Here is a 21,033-nt window from a genome sequence, read left to right as displayed (position 1 = left end):
GCACAACCACAAGTGGCGCTTTGGACTGTTTGGAGCTATTTTCACTTCGTATCTCCAGTTCCTGGATTTTTGTAATTTTTTTGTCAAAATATTACATTTACTCTATTTTTCTAAACTGGCATTGATTTATTTTTGAGTGCTACTTTCACTTCATTACTGTTTTAAGTGTTGCATATGGGCTTTACACATTGCCTCTAAGTTAAGACTGACTGCTCCGTGCCAAGCTACCAGAGGGTTGAGCACAGGTTAATTTGGGGTTTGCTTGTGCCTCTGCTTAACAAGGATGGCGGTTGCTGATTGTGTAGGTTTCCAGCCCTAAATCAGTAATCCAATTTCTTACACTCGTGATCAGCAGTGTGGATTTGGACTTGTGTTTATGCAGTGCCATAAATTAATTTTGTGTTACACCTATCTAAATTATTGTGAACCATTTCAAGCATTTACATTCTTCATGATTGCTGTTTTGATTTTTCCAAATGTAATCTCATTATTGCTACCTGACTGTCTGTGACCATACCTGCAGCAACGGAATTTAAGCCGGCTAACTTTTAAAATTACATTGTGGTTGAGCTTAAACAGTTCTAGAAGGTGAGGGAACTCCCTAATAAGAAGGGTACTGAGAAGTCAGAGCTGCAGAAAGCTCAGAGGGCTTCATGGGAGGATCAACATTCACTAATAGCCACAGAGATGCAGGATGATGAGGATGAAATGGATGAGCAGGATCAGCCCTGAAACACAGCCTTCAGTGGAGGAACTCCCTGCCAGAGCAGGAAGCAGTGTCTCCTTGCATAACCGGTACCCAGAGGAGCTGGCTGACAGTAAGGCAGAGAGAGAGGGAGTTCGGGCTATAGATGGCCCACCTCAAAATGAAGGAAAGGAAATTGGTTCTGGAGGAGAAAGAAATTGCCTCATGAAAGGAGCCTCTGAGATATGGACCTTAAAGTTAGACAAGCAGTGTCCAGAAGCACTGGTGCAGTATACAATCAGTGTGAGAAGGAGACAAGAAGTTCCGCATAGCTAAATTCCCTAGTGCCTAATTACGGGATGGGAGATTATGTAGATAAGTGGTTTTCTGCTTTTGGGGTTACTCTGAGAGTGCACAAGATCCCAGAGGATTACTGGGGTGGCTTGTGGAAATACATGCCTGCAGTAGGGAGGGGCACACAACTCACACTAGAAGCAGAGTACCAAACCCGGTAGGCACAATGAAAGTCATACTTATCACTAAATTTGGGCAGACCTCTGAAAAGTACCCCCAAAGATTCAGGAACAGCTACAAACTTCCAAACCAGTCTTAGATGGATTTCTTGGTACTGTGTGACTGGGTGAGGGCCAGCAAGGTTAATGATTACAAAGGCTTGTACAACTTGATTCTCAGGAAGCACATGCTCAATATTTGTTTTACAGAGCTGCACCAGCACCTAGTGTACAGCAAGCTGTTTGACCCCAGTATGAGGAGGCGGAGCTCTGGGCCGGCACCAGAGTGTCCACAGGCCTCTGGGCGAGGACTCCCTAAATGATGGTAAAGGGTCCCACCAGAAGAGAGAGGGGAGAGAAAAACTTTAAAAATGTACTCATAAGGCCCCATAATAATTCCCAAGAGATCATCAGTAACCCGTCCCAATCTGAGCCAAAGAAGAAAGGTTTATTTGACAAACAGGTGGGAAGGTTTGTGCCCCTATGTACTGAGTACTACAAGTAAGGGCACATATCCCAAGAGGGCACAGCCACTCACCAGTGGACAGACTCCTGGGTTGGTGAGTTTAGTGCTTGAGAAGGGTGTGGTCCCAGTTAGCTTAGGGGAGCAGGTTCCCTGGTGTCTCTGGGGGTAAATCCCTTGCAAATTGGGGATATGATCGAATCTCTCCATGACACAGCCAGAATGCCAATGCTTTTGATATGTGCAAACATCGGTGTTAGTGTTTCTGCTAAGAAAGCTGGGTCATGTTTTAACTTGATTGGTGGGATACTGTTATGACTTGGAGCTCCTTTCCTTCACCCTTTAGGTATTTGCTTTTTAATGTTCTCTAAACCCTCCTCATATGGTCCTTCAGTTGGAGTTGCAGCTGGAGTTTCCCAGGCATCTATCTGGGATCTATTGTTACATGATTGAACTGGTCTTGTAGATGCTATGCCCGTGTGGCTTTGGTAATATAAGAGTCAATGCCTCTGTGGCCTGGTTGAAAGAGTTGATTCACCGAGGTCCACAATCTGGCACTATTGTTATATCTGAGGTCAGTGTGTAACTTTGCCCAAAGTTTGTCTTCCTGTGCTCTTTTTACTGACCAATTTAGTTTCTTCGTCTGAGTGTTATGTTGTCTTAGGGCTATAAGATCAGCCTAATCACCCGATCGTTTCCTCAGAGTTGGAAGAGCTTTATTTATTGCAGTTTTGATCTGCCAGAATCTTGTACTTGTATTGTGCCAGTGCCCTAATTGAAAACTTTAGTGACAAAATTCAGTTTGTTCACTTTTGCATATTCTTCCTTAGTTTTTCCATAAGGTTTAACACATAGCAACCGCGTCAGCATCTACACCTCTGAAATTCGGGAGTATATTCCCCTGTGATCGCAGGCAGTCGTGTAAGAATAGCTGGAGTAATCCTAATGCTTTAAAAAATTATGGTTTAAGTTTTATCGATGGTCTCCACATTGTGTTTTGGGATGGTTAGCTGGGAAGAAAATAGTACCTCCTGTGGGATCTGGTCGCTACATGTTAAACATGTTGAACATGTTAAAAGACACTAAGGTGTAGGCCAGACATGAGCTGGTTCTGTTGGAGTGATATGTGGTGGCTGGGGAACTATCTCCTAGGAACCTACCATTCAGGACCCTAAGACCTAGATGTTTAAGGTCGTCCAGCACATGCTTCCGATTTTTGCTTGACACCCGAGTGTGTTTTTACCTTGGTCAGGTTGGTATCTGCCATAACACGGTCTGGGATATTGCTACGTCGCCGGTGGATGCGCCTAGTAGGTGTAAGTTGAAATTCACAGATATCACAAAGTGCGTGGAGTCTTGCACTATTTTTCTGCAGTCTATGGGCTTACTCTTGGGATGAACATAGATGTTGATAAAGATTACATCAACTGCTCCATTTTTATTTGATAAGGTACATTTTGTTTTATTAATTCCTGAGGATTAGATGTCAAATGGCGTTGCAGAGGCTATGCTAGCCATCAAAATGTAATTTGCCAAGCCGCAGAAGAGATGTCTGTGTTTTGCCCGTTTCACAGTTGGGGTGGAAAAGTTTGTGTAGCCTTGGACGCCCGACCAGGACCAGGGGCCACTACCCCAGTCCAAAAAATTCAATGAAACTAGTTTATGCAGCTAAACAACTGACCGAGCTGTGTCAGGTTTTCTCTGCCAATTGCAATATTTTAAAGTTAGATGAAGCCCTCTTCTGTCAGCATTGTATGTTTTCCCTCACTTCTTCCATTCAAAGCAATGAATTAAATGAGAAGGTTTGAAATAAAGTAAGTGTAAGAAGTAAAAGTTAATTACACAGTGATACCAAATAGGTTACACCTAGATGTACACTCTCATCTCAAAAAGAATTTACATCCTATAACAATAATTGCAGCTCACTCTCTACAGACCAAGCCAATAATTTTGATCGCCTGATAAATAATCAACCAGATGCTGTCTTTTGAACAGAGACCTGGCTGCAGGAAAGCTCGGGCCCTCACGTGGTAGCAGCTCTTGCGCCTAACTACTCCATCATAAGGAAAAACAGGAGGATGAAAATGGGGGGGGGGGGGGGGGTGGCATACCGATTATTTATAAAAACCTCTCTCAAATGTAAAACAGAAGATTCTACAGCTTTTGACTGTGAAGCCTTATTATTTAAAATTGTGCTCACGACAATTTCTTATTTTCTGGTATACTATTGTACTGCCCTATGGGCCCAGCCGGGCCCATAGGGCAGTACCCTTTCCTTCCCTAATCAAGCAGCCCCTCATATTTTGAAGGCTGCCAATTTCACGATCTGTCTGGTGTCTGAACAAAAGATTAGAACATGGGTAAAGTTCGATGTCCTGGCTTTTAACAAACTTTTAGTTGACATTAGACCAGCTGTGATCATGGTAACGGTAGATACATGTCTTCCCCTCTCCAACAAGTGGTTCACTCAGAGTCTTAAAAGTGAAAAGTATAAATGTAAAACACTAGAAAGATGCTGGAGAAAACACTACGATGAAGACGCCAAAGTGGCATATAAAAAAGCCCTAAGTGAATATCATATTCTTTGTAAAGTAGCCCGCGCTGAGTTTATTGCACATAAAATCCTTCAAGCACAAAACTGCTGCAAAACACTTTTGAAAGTGTTAAAAGAACTAGCCGGCTCGGAGACCCAGACTACTCTCCTTGTTCTTAATTGCATGCAATGTGAATAACTTGCTCTCTAATTTACAGAAACATTTGAAAAGATACATTCTGCTCTGCTAAGGAGAAACTCTCAACATATTCTATCAAAGACTGAGACTACACTGAATGCTATTCGGGATCCTGTGTTGATAGAGCTCACCAACAACATTGCTTCGTCCCGCAAATTGGAAACTTGGACACTCTTGGAACCAAGCTCCTTTAAAACATCTTTTGGCAAACAGTAAATCTGGTTCTCCCAGTGATTTACTCCCCAATCATGTACTTAAACAGCTAGATACTTCTATACTTTTGATAATAATGGAACTTTTAAATGCCTCTTTACAGGAGGGTATAGTTCCTCCGGAATGGAAACATGCTATGGTGCTCCCTCTTCTAAAGAAAGCCAATGCTGACCCTTCGATGCTGTCTAATTTTTGTCCTATCTCATTGCTTCCTATTTTTTCTAAAACTCTAGAAAATCATGTAAATGGTCAGTTGACCTCTTTTATTGAATCTCAGAACTTTCTCCATACTTGGCAATCAGGGTTCAGAGCTGGTTTCTCCACTGAATCCACCCTACTAGGCGTCACTGAAATCTTAAGGCACCAGTTAGATGAGGGTGAAATGGCGGCACTTATCTTGCTTGTTTTTGACTGACTGACTTATCTTGCTGGATCTCAGCGCTTCTTTTTACACAGTGTCTCATTCTGTCTTGTTTAGAGCCTTGCAATCTTTGGGCCTGGCAGGTAGAGCCTTGGGGTGGCTCAGTTCCTTCTTAATGGACTAAGCTTTCTGGGTCATCTCTGGGTCGGCTACCTCCAGCTCTTACCAGTCCCCATATGGAGTTCCACTGGGTTCTGTGTTGAGCCCATTACCAATTAATGTGTATGTTCGTCCTTTAGCGATGTTGCTGAAGAGGCTGGTCTGTCCCTCTTTTCCTATGCTGATGATACCCAGATCTTCTTTTCCCTCTCCTCTTCTAAGGGGTCAGAATACTCTGTTCTTCAGTTAGGTCTGAATAACATCAAGTCCTGGTTGCAAAACAACCTGATTAAATTAAACGGGGACAAGACTGAAGTCATGATCTTAGGGAAAAAACGTGACCTGTGGGAACCTCAATACTGGCCCTCTGAAATTGATGCTCTACCCTTATCAGTGCATCACAATTGCAATTTGGGCATCATCTTAGACGAACATCTATTGATTAAACAACAAGTCACCATGGTGTCCTTAACCCGTTTTACTGTTTTAGAATGGTTAAAGAAGATTTTATGGATGATTCCCCTCTAAGCTCAGAAAACAGTATTCCATGCCTTAGTTACCTCTAGACAAGACTATGGTAATGTTCTTTATCTAGGCTCCAATAAAGCAACAATCCAGGGACTTCAAGTGGTGCAAAATGTGGCTGGGAGATTGCCATGTCATGTGCCTACTATGTCTCAGGCTTTCTTCGTGACCTACACTGGTTGAAGGTGGAGAATCGAGTCAAATTCAAAGCCTTGTGCTATATGTTTAAAATTAAAACTAGAGTGGCCCAAAATATTTGCAAAATCTAGTTCAGCCCTCATATCCTCTGGGCTCTGCTCAGCAGACTAGGTTTACTGTCCCAAAAGTCAAATGCTCTGGCATGCGTGGGTGGTTCTTTTCTTATTTAGGACCAATCTTATGGAATTCTCTGTCTGTCTCCCTAAGCGAGGAAACAGTGTACTCTGTATTTCGCAAAGGTTTAAAGACTTGGCTCTTCAACCTCTAATTCTTTTTCATTCGTTCATTAACTTTTCTTTCCTACCAGGATGGCACCGGGAAACCCTTCGGCATAGCTGTGCACCCTACAAATTCAATTTAATATTAATAATAATATTAATAATATAGACGGGGACAGCAAGCCAGGTCTCCTGCAGGAGGATGATATCAAAGGACCTCAAATAGTTTTAGCTTTGTGTTAAGGCCTTTTATGTTCCAGGAGCACATGAGAAGTGAACAGATGTTGGCTCTGTCTTCTGACTCCTGTACCGTTCGCGGCCACACTGTTGTTTGAGAGCTTCTGATTGTTCTCACTATATCCCTTACAGCTTCATTTGACAATTTGAAGACTGGTTGCCTTATTGTCCAGTGTTTTCTATGTGCTGACGTTTCTCTCACAGAGAAGCCCCACACGCCCTTGAGCACGGACATAGTATCCTTTTGCCATTGGGCTGACTTCGTTTTGCATATTTGAGGGAGATGGGGTGAAGGATATCCTGGAACTTGGCATCGGATGACCTCTATTTCCCATCTTTTTAGAGTAGGTCCTTCTGTGAGGACTCTTTGTGCAGTACCAGTTGTGGTCCATGTGGTCTTGGTTGCCTCCCCACCCAGTGCTTCTCCAGAGAGTGCAAACTGGATTGCCACAAGGTCCTTTGAGCTTAGATCATGTAGTCCTGGAAGTACTGTTAACAGCTGAAGGATGTTGTCCCTGTTTAGGACATTGTGGCTTCCTCCGAAAGTGTAGTCTGGGATAAAGATAAAGGGCCAGATGTAGGTCACCAAATACCAGTCGGTAACGGCCGATTTTGCCTGTTACTGACCGGTATTTGGTGATTGAGATGTAGGGGGCCTTAAATTTACCGATTCGGTATATTTACAGAATCGGTATATTTACCGACTCTGTAAATTACCGAATCGGTACATTTACCGAATCTCAAGTTTGTGATGTAGTTGGCACTGAAAACAGTGCCACCGGCCCTTAAGAATTAGTTATTTACCATGACATACAATGTCATGGTAAATAACGATTCCTGTGTACATGCACATATGTGCATGTACACCTGTGCCTTATGGCACACATACATGCCCTAAGGGCATGTATGTGTGCCACATGGCACACAAGCCAGAATCAGGGGTGCAACAGGGTGTCAAAGTGACACCCTGTCCCCCTTGCAAATTCGATAATTTTACCGAATCTGTATTTACCGATTCAGTAATTGACATTGATTCCTATGGGCCTCAAGGCCCATAGGAATCAATGGCAATTACAGAATCGGTAAATACCGATTCATTAATTACCGAATCATACCGTTTCGGTAATTAATTCAGTAAAATTACCTACATCCCGATTGCCAGTTCTTAAATACCGAATCGGTATGATTCGGTATTTAAGAATCGGTAATCTGGGATTACCTACATCGGGCCCTAAATCTGTAGTGTTATCCCGGTAACCGTGTTCTGGTTTCTTTTCGTGCAAAGTAGAAGTAATTTCATGTGGGATTTCGCCAGTCACATAAATTCCCGTGTGTCCCTTGGGTGCTTTGTTGTGATGGATACAGATGCTAGGCATGTGGTCTGGACCTAACATTGTCATATGGGTCGATGCTATGCCTTTTGGAGGTGTACGCTTATTCCATATAATTATGTTATTTATGGCTCCCATGTTGGGTGAACGTCCTCTTATGTCTGTGGAAAGTTCAGTGGTAGTTGGGATAGTGAAGCAAAATAAACACATTCGCACCAGAGCAACAACAGAGAAACAGATTGTGTGGACATTGCCAAAAAAGAAACATACCCCATCTTTTTCTTCTAAGTCATTTTGTGTTAAAGTTTATTATAGTTAGGGATTAGAGATGAAGGTCAAAGAGAGACTTTGTATTAAAGTTTATTAGTTAGGAGTTAGAGACAAGAAACATGGAGATAATTTGTGTTAACGTTTATTGGTTATGGAATAGAGATGAGGATCAGGTTGAGAATTTTTGGAGGCTTATCAGAGCTTGGGATTAGTAAAAAGGGTCATGGAGAGACTTTGGGGCATAAACAATGTGCCACGTTGCGATTTATTTACAACGTGACGCATCTAGGCAGATGCGTCACGTTGTAAAGCCCTGCGCCACATGAAACCTGCGTCAGGTTTCATGTGGGCGCTCTGTCGCAGGGTGGGCGTTCCCTCGCAGGAAAGCCCCGTACAACTGACGCAGTGAAATGTACAAGATTTCACTGAGTCAGTTTTACAACGCTGCTGCATCAAATCCTTACGCCTGCTTGAAGCAGGCGTAAGGAGTGACGCACCACGTTGAGTATGGGTGTCCCCTGTGCCTTGCAGGAGTTGTGTCGCGCTTGCGACGCGACTCCAGCAATGCGCCGCCCGTACGCCACAAGATGCATCTGTGGTGGAGCAAGGAGGGGATTGCGTGACGCATTTGTTTCTGGCGCATCACCTGCTAATTTGCAGAGATGTGCCAGAACTTGTAAATATGCCCCTTTGCATTAAAGCTTCTCAAAGTTTGAGAACAGAATGAGGATCATGTAGAGAATTTAGGGACAAGTTTGAGCCTGGTGGACAAGGTACTCCATTTCAAACGCAACAGACTACTTTGTCAGTCAAAATATTCTTCTGCCTGCAGCATTTAGAGATTGGTGGTCTGTAAGCTTTCTGTTGATGGAGCTCCTGTTGGGCCGGTCAACTCAAAGTTTCTTCCGATTAACCAACATGGTAGGGACCATCGTAGAAAGGGAATATAACCATCTGCCCTATTTTGGGTGGACAATGTGATGTCCTCTTTATCGGTTACCATCACCATGAAAGTGCTGGTGGTGAGGGAAAGAAAAAACAATTATGACTTCCATATCCTGGGAGAAAACGATTAAAGTGTGAGGGTTGCACATTTTTGAAAAACAAACTTCCACTTCAAGACTTTGTTTTTGAAAAACAAAAAATGCAAAATGTTTGGTGGACGGATGTCAAAAATGACTGCAGCCATCCAACAAACTTTTTACACCTTGAAGGGTACCACATGATGGTGGTTTGTATCCATTGTCAGATGTTAGTCTATCAGGGTGCGGAGGTCATATCCTCTGCCAACCTGACGCACCTTACTCACTCTGCAAAAATCTAATTTAGCCGTTTGTGTGTAGGTTTATTAGAGTCAGGGAACAGTACTGTAGGTGATTGTAAGTTTAGTAGAGTCAGGGATTAGTGTTTGGAATCATGATGCAGCTTAATGATGAAGGTTAGAAGATTTAGTAACTCACCTGCCAATAGGCTAAGTGCTGCGGACACCCAACCCAAGTCGAATGACCAAGAAAATCCAACAGGGGATCCTCCTCTCCTTGCTGTTCCAGTGAAGATGGACATAGCTAGGACTGCACTGCAAGCTGGGAAGTAAAAAGAACATTAGATGTAAGGCTTGCCTGGGCAATAAAGCACTGTCTAAGAGCTGTTTCAACCTTCATGCACAGCAGTTAAGATTCAGCTCTTCAATCCAGGAATCCCAATGAAAATGGAAAAAAGGCTGACATTTCTACGGTAACTAACATTTGTTTCATGCAATAAAGTCATTATAGACATGGTATTCCTATACTGGAATACATCATATACCTGTGCATTTGATTAAATGTCATATTTGTTAAAGAGCAGAGAAATAAAATTGGGTACATTTTATTACTACTAGTGCTAATACTGGCTAATGTCTCTCTCTTTATCTTTCAAGGTCCCCAAACACCGAAGTTTGTCTGGAACCACGCAGCAGTGAACCTGCTAGTGAAGAAACCCACAGCCAACCCCCCCCCTACCATCTAACTAATGCTCGATTTCCTTTCTCCCCTGTGCAGCCTAGGGAAGAGAGAAAATGATCAACAGACCACTGACCAACCTCCTCAATGAGCTTCAGCTCCTTAACTCCACATAGTCAGATTTCAGAGCCAACCACAGCACTAAAACTGCCATCCTCACAGCAACCGATGACGTTAGGATGATCCTCGACTGAGGAGAGACAACGGCCTTTATCCTGATCAACCTCTCTGCAGCTTTCAAAACAATTTCCCACTCTACCCTCAAGGGACCTGTCATCAAGTCATCAATATACAAATGCTCTCATGGAACATTGCCGGGACAAAACAATGGCTGGAGAACGGGTCCCATCCAAACAAATGGGAAAAATATGAAATAATAGCTTTGCAGGAAACATGTTATATATAGGGGGTCCCAGACCATCGGTAGGTTTTCCTGCGGGTTGACCTCTCCCCGTGTTCCTCTTGTGGGAAGCTCACTTGCTTGGCACCTCTCCCTCTCCCGGAGTCCCATTCTTGGCCTGTGTTGAATTGGCCCCTGCCTGTCCCCCTGTCCCACATGTTCCCACGGCCCCGCGGTGGTCTCCATCCTCCCTGTCCTAAAAAAGGAGGGGGTTGGTAGAAAGGACCGTAGGGATCTGGATAAACGTATGAGCCACTAGGGCCAGGTCGGTCTGAGTCCTCACCCGAACTGTACGAGGAGTCCGAAAAAGTTGTGAAATTTCGTCTACCTCTGTAGGCACCGCGGCCGCGGTTGGTGAATCTCCCTTGGTTGTCTTGTCTGTAGTAATCATCCTGCAGATAGGGGTATGTTCTCTTTTTATCATATGCTTTCACGTCCCGTGCCAGTTTCTCAAGTTTTTTCTTTATCGTTGTCGTTTCAAAATCCTGAAGAGTTGCCACTAGTTTGGTCAGGGCTTCTTTGGAGTTGGTCAGTGTGGTGTCCCCACTAATTGCGGCCTTCAGATCCGCTATTTGCTTCGTTAGAAGTGCAATCTGTTCACTGGCCGTTTCGATGCCGAGGACCATCCAGTGTCGCGAACAATTGTTCGCGACAAAACTGAAGCCTTCCCGGAATTTCGGTACGTCAATAAAGATCGCGGGTTCAACTTTAACCTGCAGGCCTACAGGAATAATGTTGGATTGGAGGCACTGCGCCTAGAAATGTCCATGTAGTTTGGTTCTGATGAGCTTCTTTTCAAGGCGTTCCAACTGGTTGACTTTATCATTGAGGGAGAAGTCAATGGCAGGTGTGGTTGGGGAGAGAAAACTATTGGCAGAGTCCGATAAAAATTGCTTGATGTATTCCTCGGTGTAAGATAGAACCTCCTTGTCGACCATGATGGTCGAGATAAATTATAAAGCAAAAAAATTTTTTTTAGCTCAAGAAAAAATGAAAAAAGATCTAACTAAAGGGAAGGAAAAACCTCGCAGGCAACCGCCTGCTCGAAGTATGTTATACAAGGGGGGTTATACCCATATAGTCAGTGGGACCTGGGTGATCAATAACGTTATATATAGGGGGTCCCAGACCAAAAAACACAATTGTTAATTTGAAACACACACTATTTAACTAGACTTAGAAAAACACACTAAATGAAGGTGACCAGTGTTTTTAATGTTCACTGTACCAATCAAACAGTCAATGTTGAAAAATCAAACGTAAAATATACAAAATTCAATGCGCCCACAAAGAAGGAGGGGGGGGGGAGAGAGGTGCAGGGAGGGGAATGCATTTCACTGGATTATACACCGCTAGTTAACATTCAAAAACAACATAATGCATAGTTCAAAACATAATTCCACATACATGAAAGGCCGTGGAAAGTGACATATATCATAACAAAAAAAAATTTCACTAAGAAGATACTCCTATCATGATTAATATATCAAAGTAGGGTTAGGAGTTCCTGGTTGTAGGGTGTAGATGTCTACGTTTCGACCCGGATGATGTAGGACAGTGGATCCTTACTGCGTGGGTCTTCGTCAGGACGCGGTGGGTGAAGGGGTTGGGACACCTCTCTCCCCCCCCCCTCCTTCTTTGTGGGCGCATTGAATTTTGTATATTTTACGTTTGATTTTTCAACATTGACTGTTTGATTGGTACAGTGAACATTAAAAACACTGGTCACCTTCATTTAGTGTGTTTTTCTAAGTCTAGTTAAATAGTGTGTGTTTCAAATTAACAATTGTGTTTTTTGGTCTGGGACCCCCTATATATAACGTTATTGATCACCCAGGTCCCACTGACTATATGGGTATAACCCCCCTTGTATAACATTGCAGGAAACATGGGCACTAGAAGATCTCCTCTTAATAAATTACATTCACTATACTGTCCCAGCCATCAAATCCAAAACTTATGGTCGACCAAAAGGGGGCCTGGCAGTCTATATATCGACAGAGTTAAAAATAGATACCGAACAGATGGCCCCTGTAGGACCTAATATCCTATTGATTAAATTAACATCTGGGTCCGTGAGCAGTTCAAAAACTGTTCTACTAATAAATACATACGCTCATCCCTTGGCTAGGAAAAAAATCGGCCCATATCAAACAACTAATTGCAATCATTACAAACATCAGGAGTTCCTTTGCCTTATTGGAGTTGATACTCACAGGGGACTTTAACTCCAACTTAATCCACACCCCGGATGACGACGACCGTCTAGCATCGTACAACATTTTTTGGAACGTCCCACATCAATACCAGCCAACAAAGCCATAAGTGGATCTAGCAGGCCAAGGCTTTGTAAATGCCCTAGAGTTTCTCGGGTTAAGAGTAATAAATAGCAGAACTCCAGATGACTTCCCACCCAACCACACATTCCATGAGGGAAAGACAGGATCAAGACTGGACTACACAGCCATTTCAATATCATTGATGCCATTCCTCTCCCACTTCTCGATAGAGTTTACAACCAGGAGTGATCACTCACATCACCTAATACACTTCAGGTTAAAAATCACTAAACATCAGTCAAATATAACAGCTGAAGGAAATATACACATGGTCGACCTAAAACGCCTAAAATGGTCAAATGACACAATTGAAACACTACAGTCAAAAATATAAAAGAAGATAATTGCAAGCAAAGCTGAGACTCTGACTAAAATTCAAGCTTGGGAAAATTTCACGGCAAACTTAACAACATTAATGTCGTCTGGACAAACGCAGACAAACAATTATGGCCGAAAAGACCCGGGAAAAACAACATCGGCAGGCCTACGAGTATTAAAATGCAAACTCAAAAAATCACTAAGGAGGCTAAAAAGAACAGTACCAGATACAGCGGCCTGGGATAGCGTAAGGCAGCTAAGGAAACGCTATAAAAAAGAGCTCTGGGAAGAGAAAAGAAAGAGCAACAACAAATTCTGGGCTGAACTTCTCTGTAGCTCTAAGAAATCCAACTCAAAACAGTTTTGGGCAATCATAAATAAACTGCGCAGACCAACTAACGTATTATCGTCAAATATACAAGAAGCTAAGTGGGTAGAATTTTTAACCATGAGGTTTATAGAAACAACTACCCAAGAAACATCTGTAGGAAACACCCATGCTGCTCAAGCAGAGGGAAAAGGCAAGCCCAAAAGGGTCACTGAAAAAGCCAGCTCAGAAAATGCCATAACTATTGTAGAAAACACCAAACAAACATCATTAGAAACAACCCATTCTCCAGCTGGGAGAAAAAGCAAGCCCAACGAGAACACCAAAATAACTGGCTCGGAAGAATCCATAATCCTTCATAAGGAAGAGCAAATGGTCATTGGGACAAAGCTAACAGAGGAAAAAGTCTCCCCGAAATCAGCGAGAAGCACTTCGTCCCTCTCAAGCGAAGGTGTTATACGCATAATCAAGAAAGGCCGAAATGACGGAGCACCCGGCCCAAACGGAATCCCTCAAGAAATTTTCAAACACGATACTTCGTTCTGGGGTAATCATCTCCTTAACATATATCAAGATACAGAGCGCCTAAATAACATACCGATAAATTGGCAAGGTTCAATTCTGACCCCTATATTCAAAGGAGGAGATAGATCAAATCCTGCACACTATAGGTTGATAGCCCTGCTGGATGTGGAGGCCAAATACTATGCCACTCTGGTGCTAGAAGAGCTTAAGGCTTGGTCTGATAATCTCAACCTTATCCCGGCGAACCAGACAGGCTTCAGGCAGGGCTTAGGGACGACAACAAATATTTTAGGACTATCACTAATTGCAAACAAGTGTAAGCAGAGGAAACTACATCTCTACCTCTGCTTTACAGACCTAAAAGCAGCTTTTGATAGTGTTGATCGTCACCTCTTGTGGAAAAAGCTGCGATCATGGGCCATTCCTGAAAGGCTATTAAAAGGCATCTTGCTATTTTATTCGAACACGTGGCTAAGAATCAAGATAGGTGATGAGTCAAGATTATCAAGGAAGCTGACAACAATCAGAGGCCTCAAGCAAGGTCGCGTTCTGGCCCCTCACCATTTTAATTTGTTCTTGTCCGACCTCTCTCAAAGGCTGGACGGTATAAATTCCCATCCACCGAAACTGGGTAAATTGAGACTTTCTCATCTTTCTTACGCCGATGACGTGGTGTTAATGAGCCAAACTAAGATCGGCCTCCAAAGAAGTCTGAACGAAATGTCAGCATGCATCTCAGAAAACAATCTCGAAATAAACATATCCAAGACTAAAACTATGGTGATTGGTAGCCAACAGAGAAGCAAACAGACACTTTGGCTCAATGGTAAACAACTAGAGGAGGTAAAAAAATACAAGTACCCAGGACTCTATATCGATAACTCAAGAAGCCTTATGGAGCAAAAAAGGTACATGACACAGAGAACAAGAGCCCTCATATTTGCCCTTAGTTTACTGGCTAAAAAGTTGAAGGGTCCTTCTTATAAACCCCTGCTCACAGTAATGAAGGCAAAAATCCTGCCGACACTAACATATGCCAGCGCAGCCTTTCATGGCGAAGATGGAGAAGTCCTAAATCAACTAATAGTTTACATCTACAAAAAAGTATTTCAGACACAAAGGTCGGCCTCCCCAGCCCAGGTTCGCCTTGAATTCGGCTTAATAAATGAAGATATAGGCCGAATGTATGCAGAATGTATGCGACAGTGAAAACTTGGTATCGCATGAAACAAAATGTGGCTACATCAGAAATCAACGAATCCCTCTGGTCCAAAGTAAACGAGGACAAAACCTCTCTTTTTAATCAATACCTATGCAAATCCCTTTTAACCACATGTACAAAAGAGTTGTGGGATAAAAACCTCTCGTATCAATCCTTCAAACAAGCTATAAATAAGGTCTCAAAAATTCATTCGTCACAATTGGACAAAAACATCTTTAGATCAAGGGCGCATGCCTGGATGGTGATAAACAACTACAAGACCCTTGCACCGGCACCATACTTGAGCGAAACATTCTCAATTAACGTAAAAAAGCAACTTATGGCATTACGCTTTGGGACTCTACTGTCTTTGGCGGACCAGCCTGTCTGGGTGCACACCGGCCCAAAATCATGTCGGCTTTGCAACTCCTATAAAGAAGATTTTATCCATGTAATTTGCACATGTAAGGAACTGCATATTGAATGAGTTATCCTCTTAAAAACAAGCTTTAATGAAAGAGGCATCAGGTCCTGCAGAGCTGCAATATTGGCATGCCTAAACCCTGCAGACCCTCCCTTGAACGGCAGATTGATTAAATTGCTCAAAGCATTTAAAAAAACTTTGTTGAAAGGGTCTGAAAGTTGCTAAAGGAGGAAAAAAAGGCTAAATTTATTGCACTGACTTTTTTTAACAATGAATTTTAGAAGTATTAAGAAGAATTTAAATGAATGTACTGTTTAATTCTTTTTTTAACTTGCTTGTATAACATTGGCTTTTCTACATTCTGGTTTTATATTGTTATGGTTTTAACTAACGAAACAATAAACATTTACTTACTGTCATCAAGTCGATTTATTCCTTCGTTATAGGAAGACCCCAAAGAATTAGCCTGCCAACATACAAGTCGGAAGCCAAGAATCTCATATGCGGAGTCCTCCAAGGACCCTCTCTCAGGCCACTTTACCACCACATGACCCCACTGGCAGACCTGGTCAGACTTCATGGCATCAACATTCTTTCATATGCAGGTGACACTCAACTGATACTCTCCATTTCGGACCAGAGCAACCAATGAGAACTTTACCAGATGCATGTCGGCTGTGACAACCTGGATATGATCCAACTGTCTAAAGTTCAACTTGGACAAGAGACCAAAGTGGTAATCTTTGGTAAGTAGACATTTGCATGGCCAGAAAACATCGTCTCCACACCGCTCATGCCAGGAACCTACGATTCATCCTTGATAACAAACTTAATCTGCAGCCCAGACAAACGTCGTGACCTCTACCTGCTTCCTCATGATGGGGATGCTAGGAAAAATCTTCAAACATCAGGAAAACAGTAACATAGGCCATGATCCCCAGCAGACTCAAATACGGAAACAACCTCTACATAGTATGCGCCAAGCAACTACCGACCAGGCTCTAACCCATCCAGAGCCCAGCAGCAAGACTCATCCTCAACCTAGCCCATTTCTCGCCTCACCTAAGGGCACTGCACTAGCTCCCTGCAAAAAAAGCACCCTCAATTCAAACCACTCACACACACATACAGAGCATTACACATCACAGGTCCTGCCTACCTCAACAGCTACACTTCCATCACCCTGCCAGACAACTCCGAACTGCAGGACTTTCACTAGCATAGGTAGCCCGCATACACAAGCAGAGAACTGGTGGGCCCGCTTTCTCGCAAATCGTTCCCAATGAACGACCTTCCACAGCACAGCACATTATAGCCTCCTTTAGAATTCTTGAGTTCTGCAAAAAGCTTAAGACTTGGCTTTTTGAGTAGACTTATTTTGGGGGAATGGCCTTCCTATCTGCAAACACCTGTATACCCTCTTGGGTGATTAGCGCTCTATACAAATAGACAGATCAAGAGCAAAGCAGCTGTGTCAAGTGAGTAAAGATCCTTTGAATATTTATATTTCTTAGTATATTTAGCATTCTATTATCTCCTTATAAACGTTTATAATAAGACAATTACATCACTGGTCACCTTCAGAAATTATTACTGGTAAATCGTGATATCATCATGGCCCCCATCCTCATCAGCAGTGTAAAATACTTCTAGCAGTTGTAAGAGAAGATGGGACACTGGTGGTCTGGTTATTGTATGTGTGTGCTTCAAGCCAGGTGAAAAATCACCCATGCTCCTGGTGGTGGTGGTGGTGCACAATACATTTCTCAGGTCCCTTATTCCATCTTCCTTCACATACATACAGAGTAGCTGCTTGGAGCAGCTATGGCTGTAGGCAAGCAATGTCGAAACACTAGGGTTCGGGAATACTTATCAGATCCAGTCTTGAATAGGAGCTGGGGCTAGTACCCCGGGGAGCGTGACAAAACTGCATGAAACACAGGCATTTCTCTGTTTTAACACTTTGGCTCACTATATCCTGATCACTCAACAGTATCCAACAGATTTTTATTTTTCCCCTTCTTTTACTTTTTATCCTTTCTTCTACATTCATGTTGTTTGTACATAAAGATCATACCTTCTACCTGAATGCAAATAAAACTCTGAAATTTGAATTTGAAAAACATGCATTTAGAATAGAAACTGAGCTATACACACAAAAAAGATATTTGATCATTTATGAGAATGACTGCCCCAATATATTATAATGGATAAATAATGCCTACATCAGAACTTCCAGCCCCATGTTGCCTTATGATAAAGACGACTTGTAGTTTCAATATGACTTACAGTTTGAGTAATTTGTCAAAAAAAAAAGACTTCCAAGGTCAGGTACAGTATGAGTCGAAAAGTCCATTATGGTTTGGGAAGAGCATCTGTTTTATTCTTGGCCTGATCACTGCACACACAAGCTGATTTCAACACTGGTCTCAGACAGTCATCTTATGAAGAGGTCCACATAGCAGTTTTATATTTGGGTTTTGAGAAATCTACGCCATGCGACTGTTACCATGACTGAACATCCACCATTCCCCCATCTCTCATCCCACTCCATATGGTGCAAACCAGCTGTGAGTGTTTGTGTTGCTTGAGTTAGAAGTCAATAGGATAAAAATCAAAAGAATCCTCAAAACCTCAACTGTAAGTGATAAATCTTTACAAAACAACATAGTTTCAACCAAAACCCGCCAAACAATGTTTAGGGCACAAAATACTACAACACTGCTTAGGGTGTACTTTTTATACTTTGATTTTTAATTTAGAATTTTAAGCAAGATCACCTAAAAATACAAAAGATATTGAAAATATAGACAAAAGACTGATCTCTTCTGACCTCTACACAACCAATACCTGTGAAATTAAACTTCCTAAGAAAGCCTTATGTGTAGAGGAATAGAATTGTTCGGAAAATAAACTTTTGTTGAAATAAGCAAGCTATCCTTTCTCCAATCTATTCATAAAAAATAATCTACAGAATATTTTGATTATCCTTGGCGGGATTTCTACCTTTTTGACTTCAGACCTCCTGTTTGTGCTGACTTTGTTTTTCCTGGCCTTAGAACTCCGCGCACTTTACCACTGATAACCAGTGCTAAAGTGTTTGTGCTCTTTGTTCAGAATTTTTCTGTTATAGTGCAAATCTCATACATTTGAGGTTCAGGGTGACTCCTGATTTGTTCTTGCCAAATCCCTAGGTCCGGTGGATTTATTTCAATTGGAAACTGATCCATTTGTGATTAAAGAAGCAATCAATCAATCAGTAGATTTGTAGAGCACTTCTTGTCTACCGTGAGGCAAGAGGTGGAAACCTATTTATACTTATCAAGCAGATCACTGCCAATATAAGACTTATGTTTAGAGCACCTTGGCCAGAGCCAGATCCTGGTGCCACTTTGCCATGCGCAGGAGGGTGACCTATCCAATCAATCTCACTCATTCCAATTGCTCCACTATGTTGTAGGGTGTAGAAGGTATTGTTACAATTGATGTAAACTTTGGAGGCACACACAATGTTGTAAAGCGAGGTGAGCATATGATAACTTTCATGATTCACCTGCACTGAGGCTCAGTATTGCTGTTAACTTCTGTTTATTTGTCCCATCCAGAACAGTCTTGTGCCAGATTTCGAGGATCTGAAAGGAGGTAGCCACCAGCAACAGCAGGAAGGAGATGATGATGAAGGCGCGGACGGCGTCTAAGGAAGCTGAAAGCAATCAATGAAGAAAGTTAGACACTGCCCCTTAAGTTTATTGGATATTCCAGGGAACCTTGAGTGATCTGCAAACATGTCTCAGAATCTTTCCAGAGAAAACGATGTTCATAAGCAAATATGCACCCCTGCCTCACTTTCTACAGAAAGGGTCACCCCACCTCTCCTACAAAACCCATATTGTATCCCTGCACTCACCTCGTACCGTGATCTGCCACTTTGCACCAATACCCTTGCTCTCCAAATACAAATTAGCACACATACGACTGTCAAAATTAGTTTTTCAAGTGTGATCAAGGACGGTGCCTAAAAAGATGATTTTTTACTTTGAGGGGTTCACCCCTACTAAAGGCGAATCATGCAAATATTATACCTCAATGTTGAAGGTAAAGATAACAGAGGATCGGGGGGGCGCTAGAGGGCGCACTACAGAATGGCCGCCTAAGGCTGAGGCTCCTGTAGCCTGGAAAAAAATCTGGCATTTATCCTAACATATCAGCAACGGAATCAGATGCAAACCTCATGAACCTAAAGATAACCCTAGTACCCTCCCACGGTGAAAATTTGGTGACGATCGGAACACGGATGCCGCTTCGGTGAGCCCCTGAAAGTCAACCGGGATTACCACTGGAGGCCGTGGGTCCGCCGTGTGCGGGGAGAGGATCCAGGAAAGGCCGCGGCTGCACACGTGTTGTACAGGCCGCTGGGTCAGAGGACGGAAGAGAACTGGCGGGACAGACCACGAAATTCGTGTGACACGTCGGCGCTGTGGACCGGAGAGATACCTACACTGTAATCGATTAATGCGCGCATGAAACATTCCAAGCTGCAGCAAGACAGAGGTGAGAGGAACCCGCGACGATAGCAATTGCCGGACCTGGGTTGAGGCCATAGTAGTGTTCTTACGTGGCGCCGCACACTCAGCGGCACACCACCAGCTTAGTCCGCGACCCAGCACTGAGAGGTCGGCTATTCGAGGGCACATACGCGGCAGCGCAGATAGCGTGGGAGGACAAAGCAGCAGATTGTGCATCGGCGGGGTTGCACGGTTGGAAAGTGCAGCACGATCGCAGTTAAGATACAACGCACCTCACAGGTGCTGGAGCTGCTGCAAGGTTGACCTCCGATTACCACAGCTGAGGAGGATACGGAGGATACCCCAGACTGAGCCTGGAGAGTGCGGGGATAGTGACGGGTTCCAACCTTAATCTAGATAACAGACGGTGGATCTGCCATATGCAAGCCCAGAAGCCTTTCGGCATAAAGGAGCATACCGCACACTGAAGGGTGCCTACATTGCTTGACCCTGGGGGAGTCTGGACAATTGATATAATACGGGAGAGTTACGTAAGACTGGCAGTACTCACAACTGACTTGGGCATATGTGCAGCTGGCTGAAACCCCCCCACAGGTCGGAGAGACTAAGCTGGGGGTACAAGTGTGGCGCTTACTAATACGGCTGGGCCAGCGTCTGGATAGGCTGTGGCAGCGGCAGTACAAGGAAGAAAGAGGCACAGAGCATACGCAAAGCCATCCCCTTCTACTTGGTCTGAACATTAACTCCTGTATAAGATACACAGAGGATCGTGACGCTTTCTCCTACCATCCTCGGACAGACTAGAGGAGTTCTGCGACACGACCCTGCAAAGGCCATTGCAATGGGATAGGATGAGCCTGGACTCTGCTGGGCACAGAGAAACGCAATCATGGGGCGACCTGACTCCCGCTAACCGAAACTCACATTTGATAATACGAAAAAAGGCCCAAGCTCCAGTCAAGCCACTACATCGCCACGCAGGGATGAGAGAGCGACAGATATCCCGCCGGCCGTGGATACGCATAATCAGCAGCTCCTACAGGAAATCAGGCAGGGGTTTGCTACAGT

General features: G+C 43.3%; 1 protein-coding gene across 1 annotated transcript in view; it reads right to left on the bottom strand.

The window, feature by feature from the left end:
- Positions 1–21,033, bottom strand: part of LOC144770716 (lens fiber membrane intrinsic protein-like) — a 67,439-nt gene that overhangs the window by 15,465 nt on the left and 30,941 nt on the right. The window contains exons 3-4 of the mRNA XM_078655447.1: positions 18,993–19,142; positions 9,365–9,487 (exon numbers count right to left, since the gene is read on the bottom strand). Of these exons, the coding sequence (XP_078511573.1) occupies positions 9,365–9,487; positions 18,993–19,142 (273 nt within the window). The remainder of the gene's footprint in view (positions 1–9,364; positions 9,488–18,992; positions 19,143–21,033) is intronic.

Source organism: Lissotriton helveticus, chromosome 7 (genome assembly GCF_964261635.1).
Source record: "Lissotriton helveticus chromosome 7, aLisHel1.1, whole genome shotgun sequence".
Lineage (NCBI taxonomy): Eukaryota > Metazoa > Chordata > Amphibia > Caudata > Salamandridae > Lissotriton > Lissotriton helveticus.
This window is presented reverse-complemented; position numbering and strand designations above follow the sequence as displayed.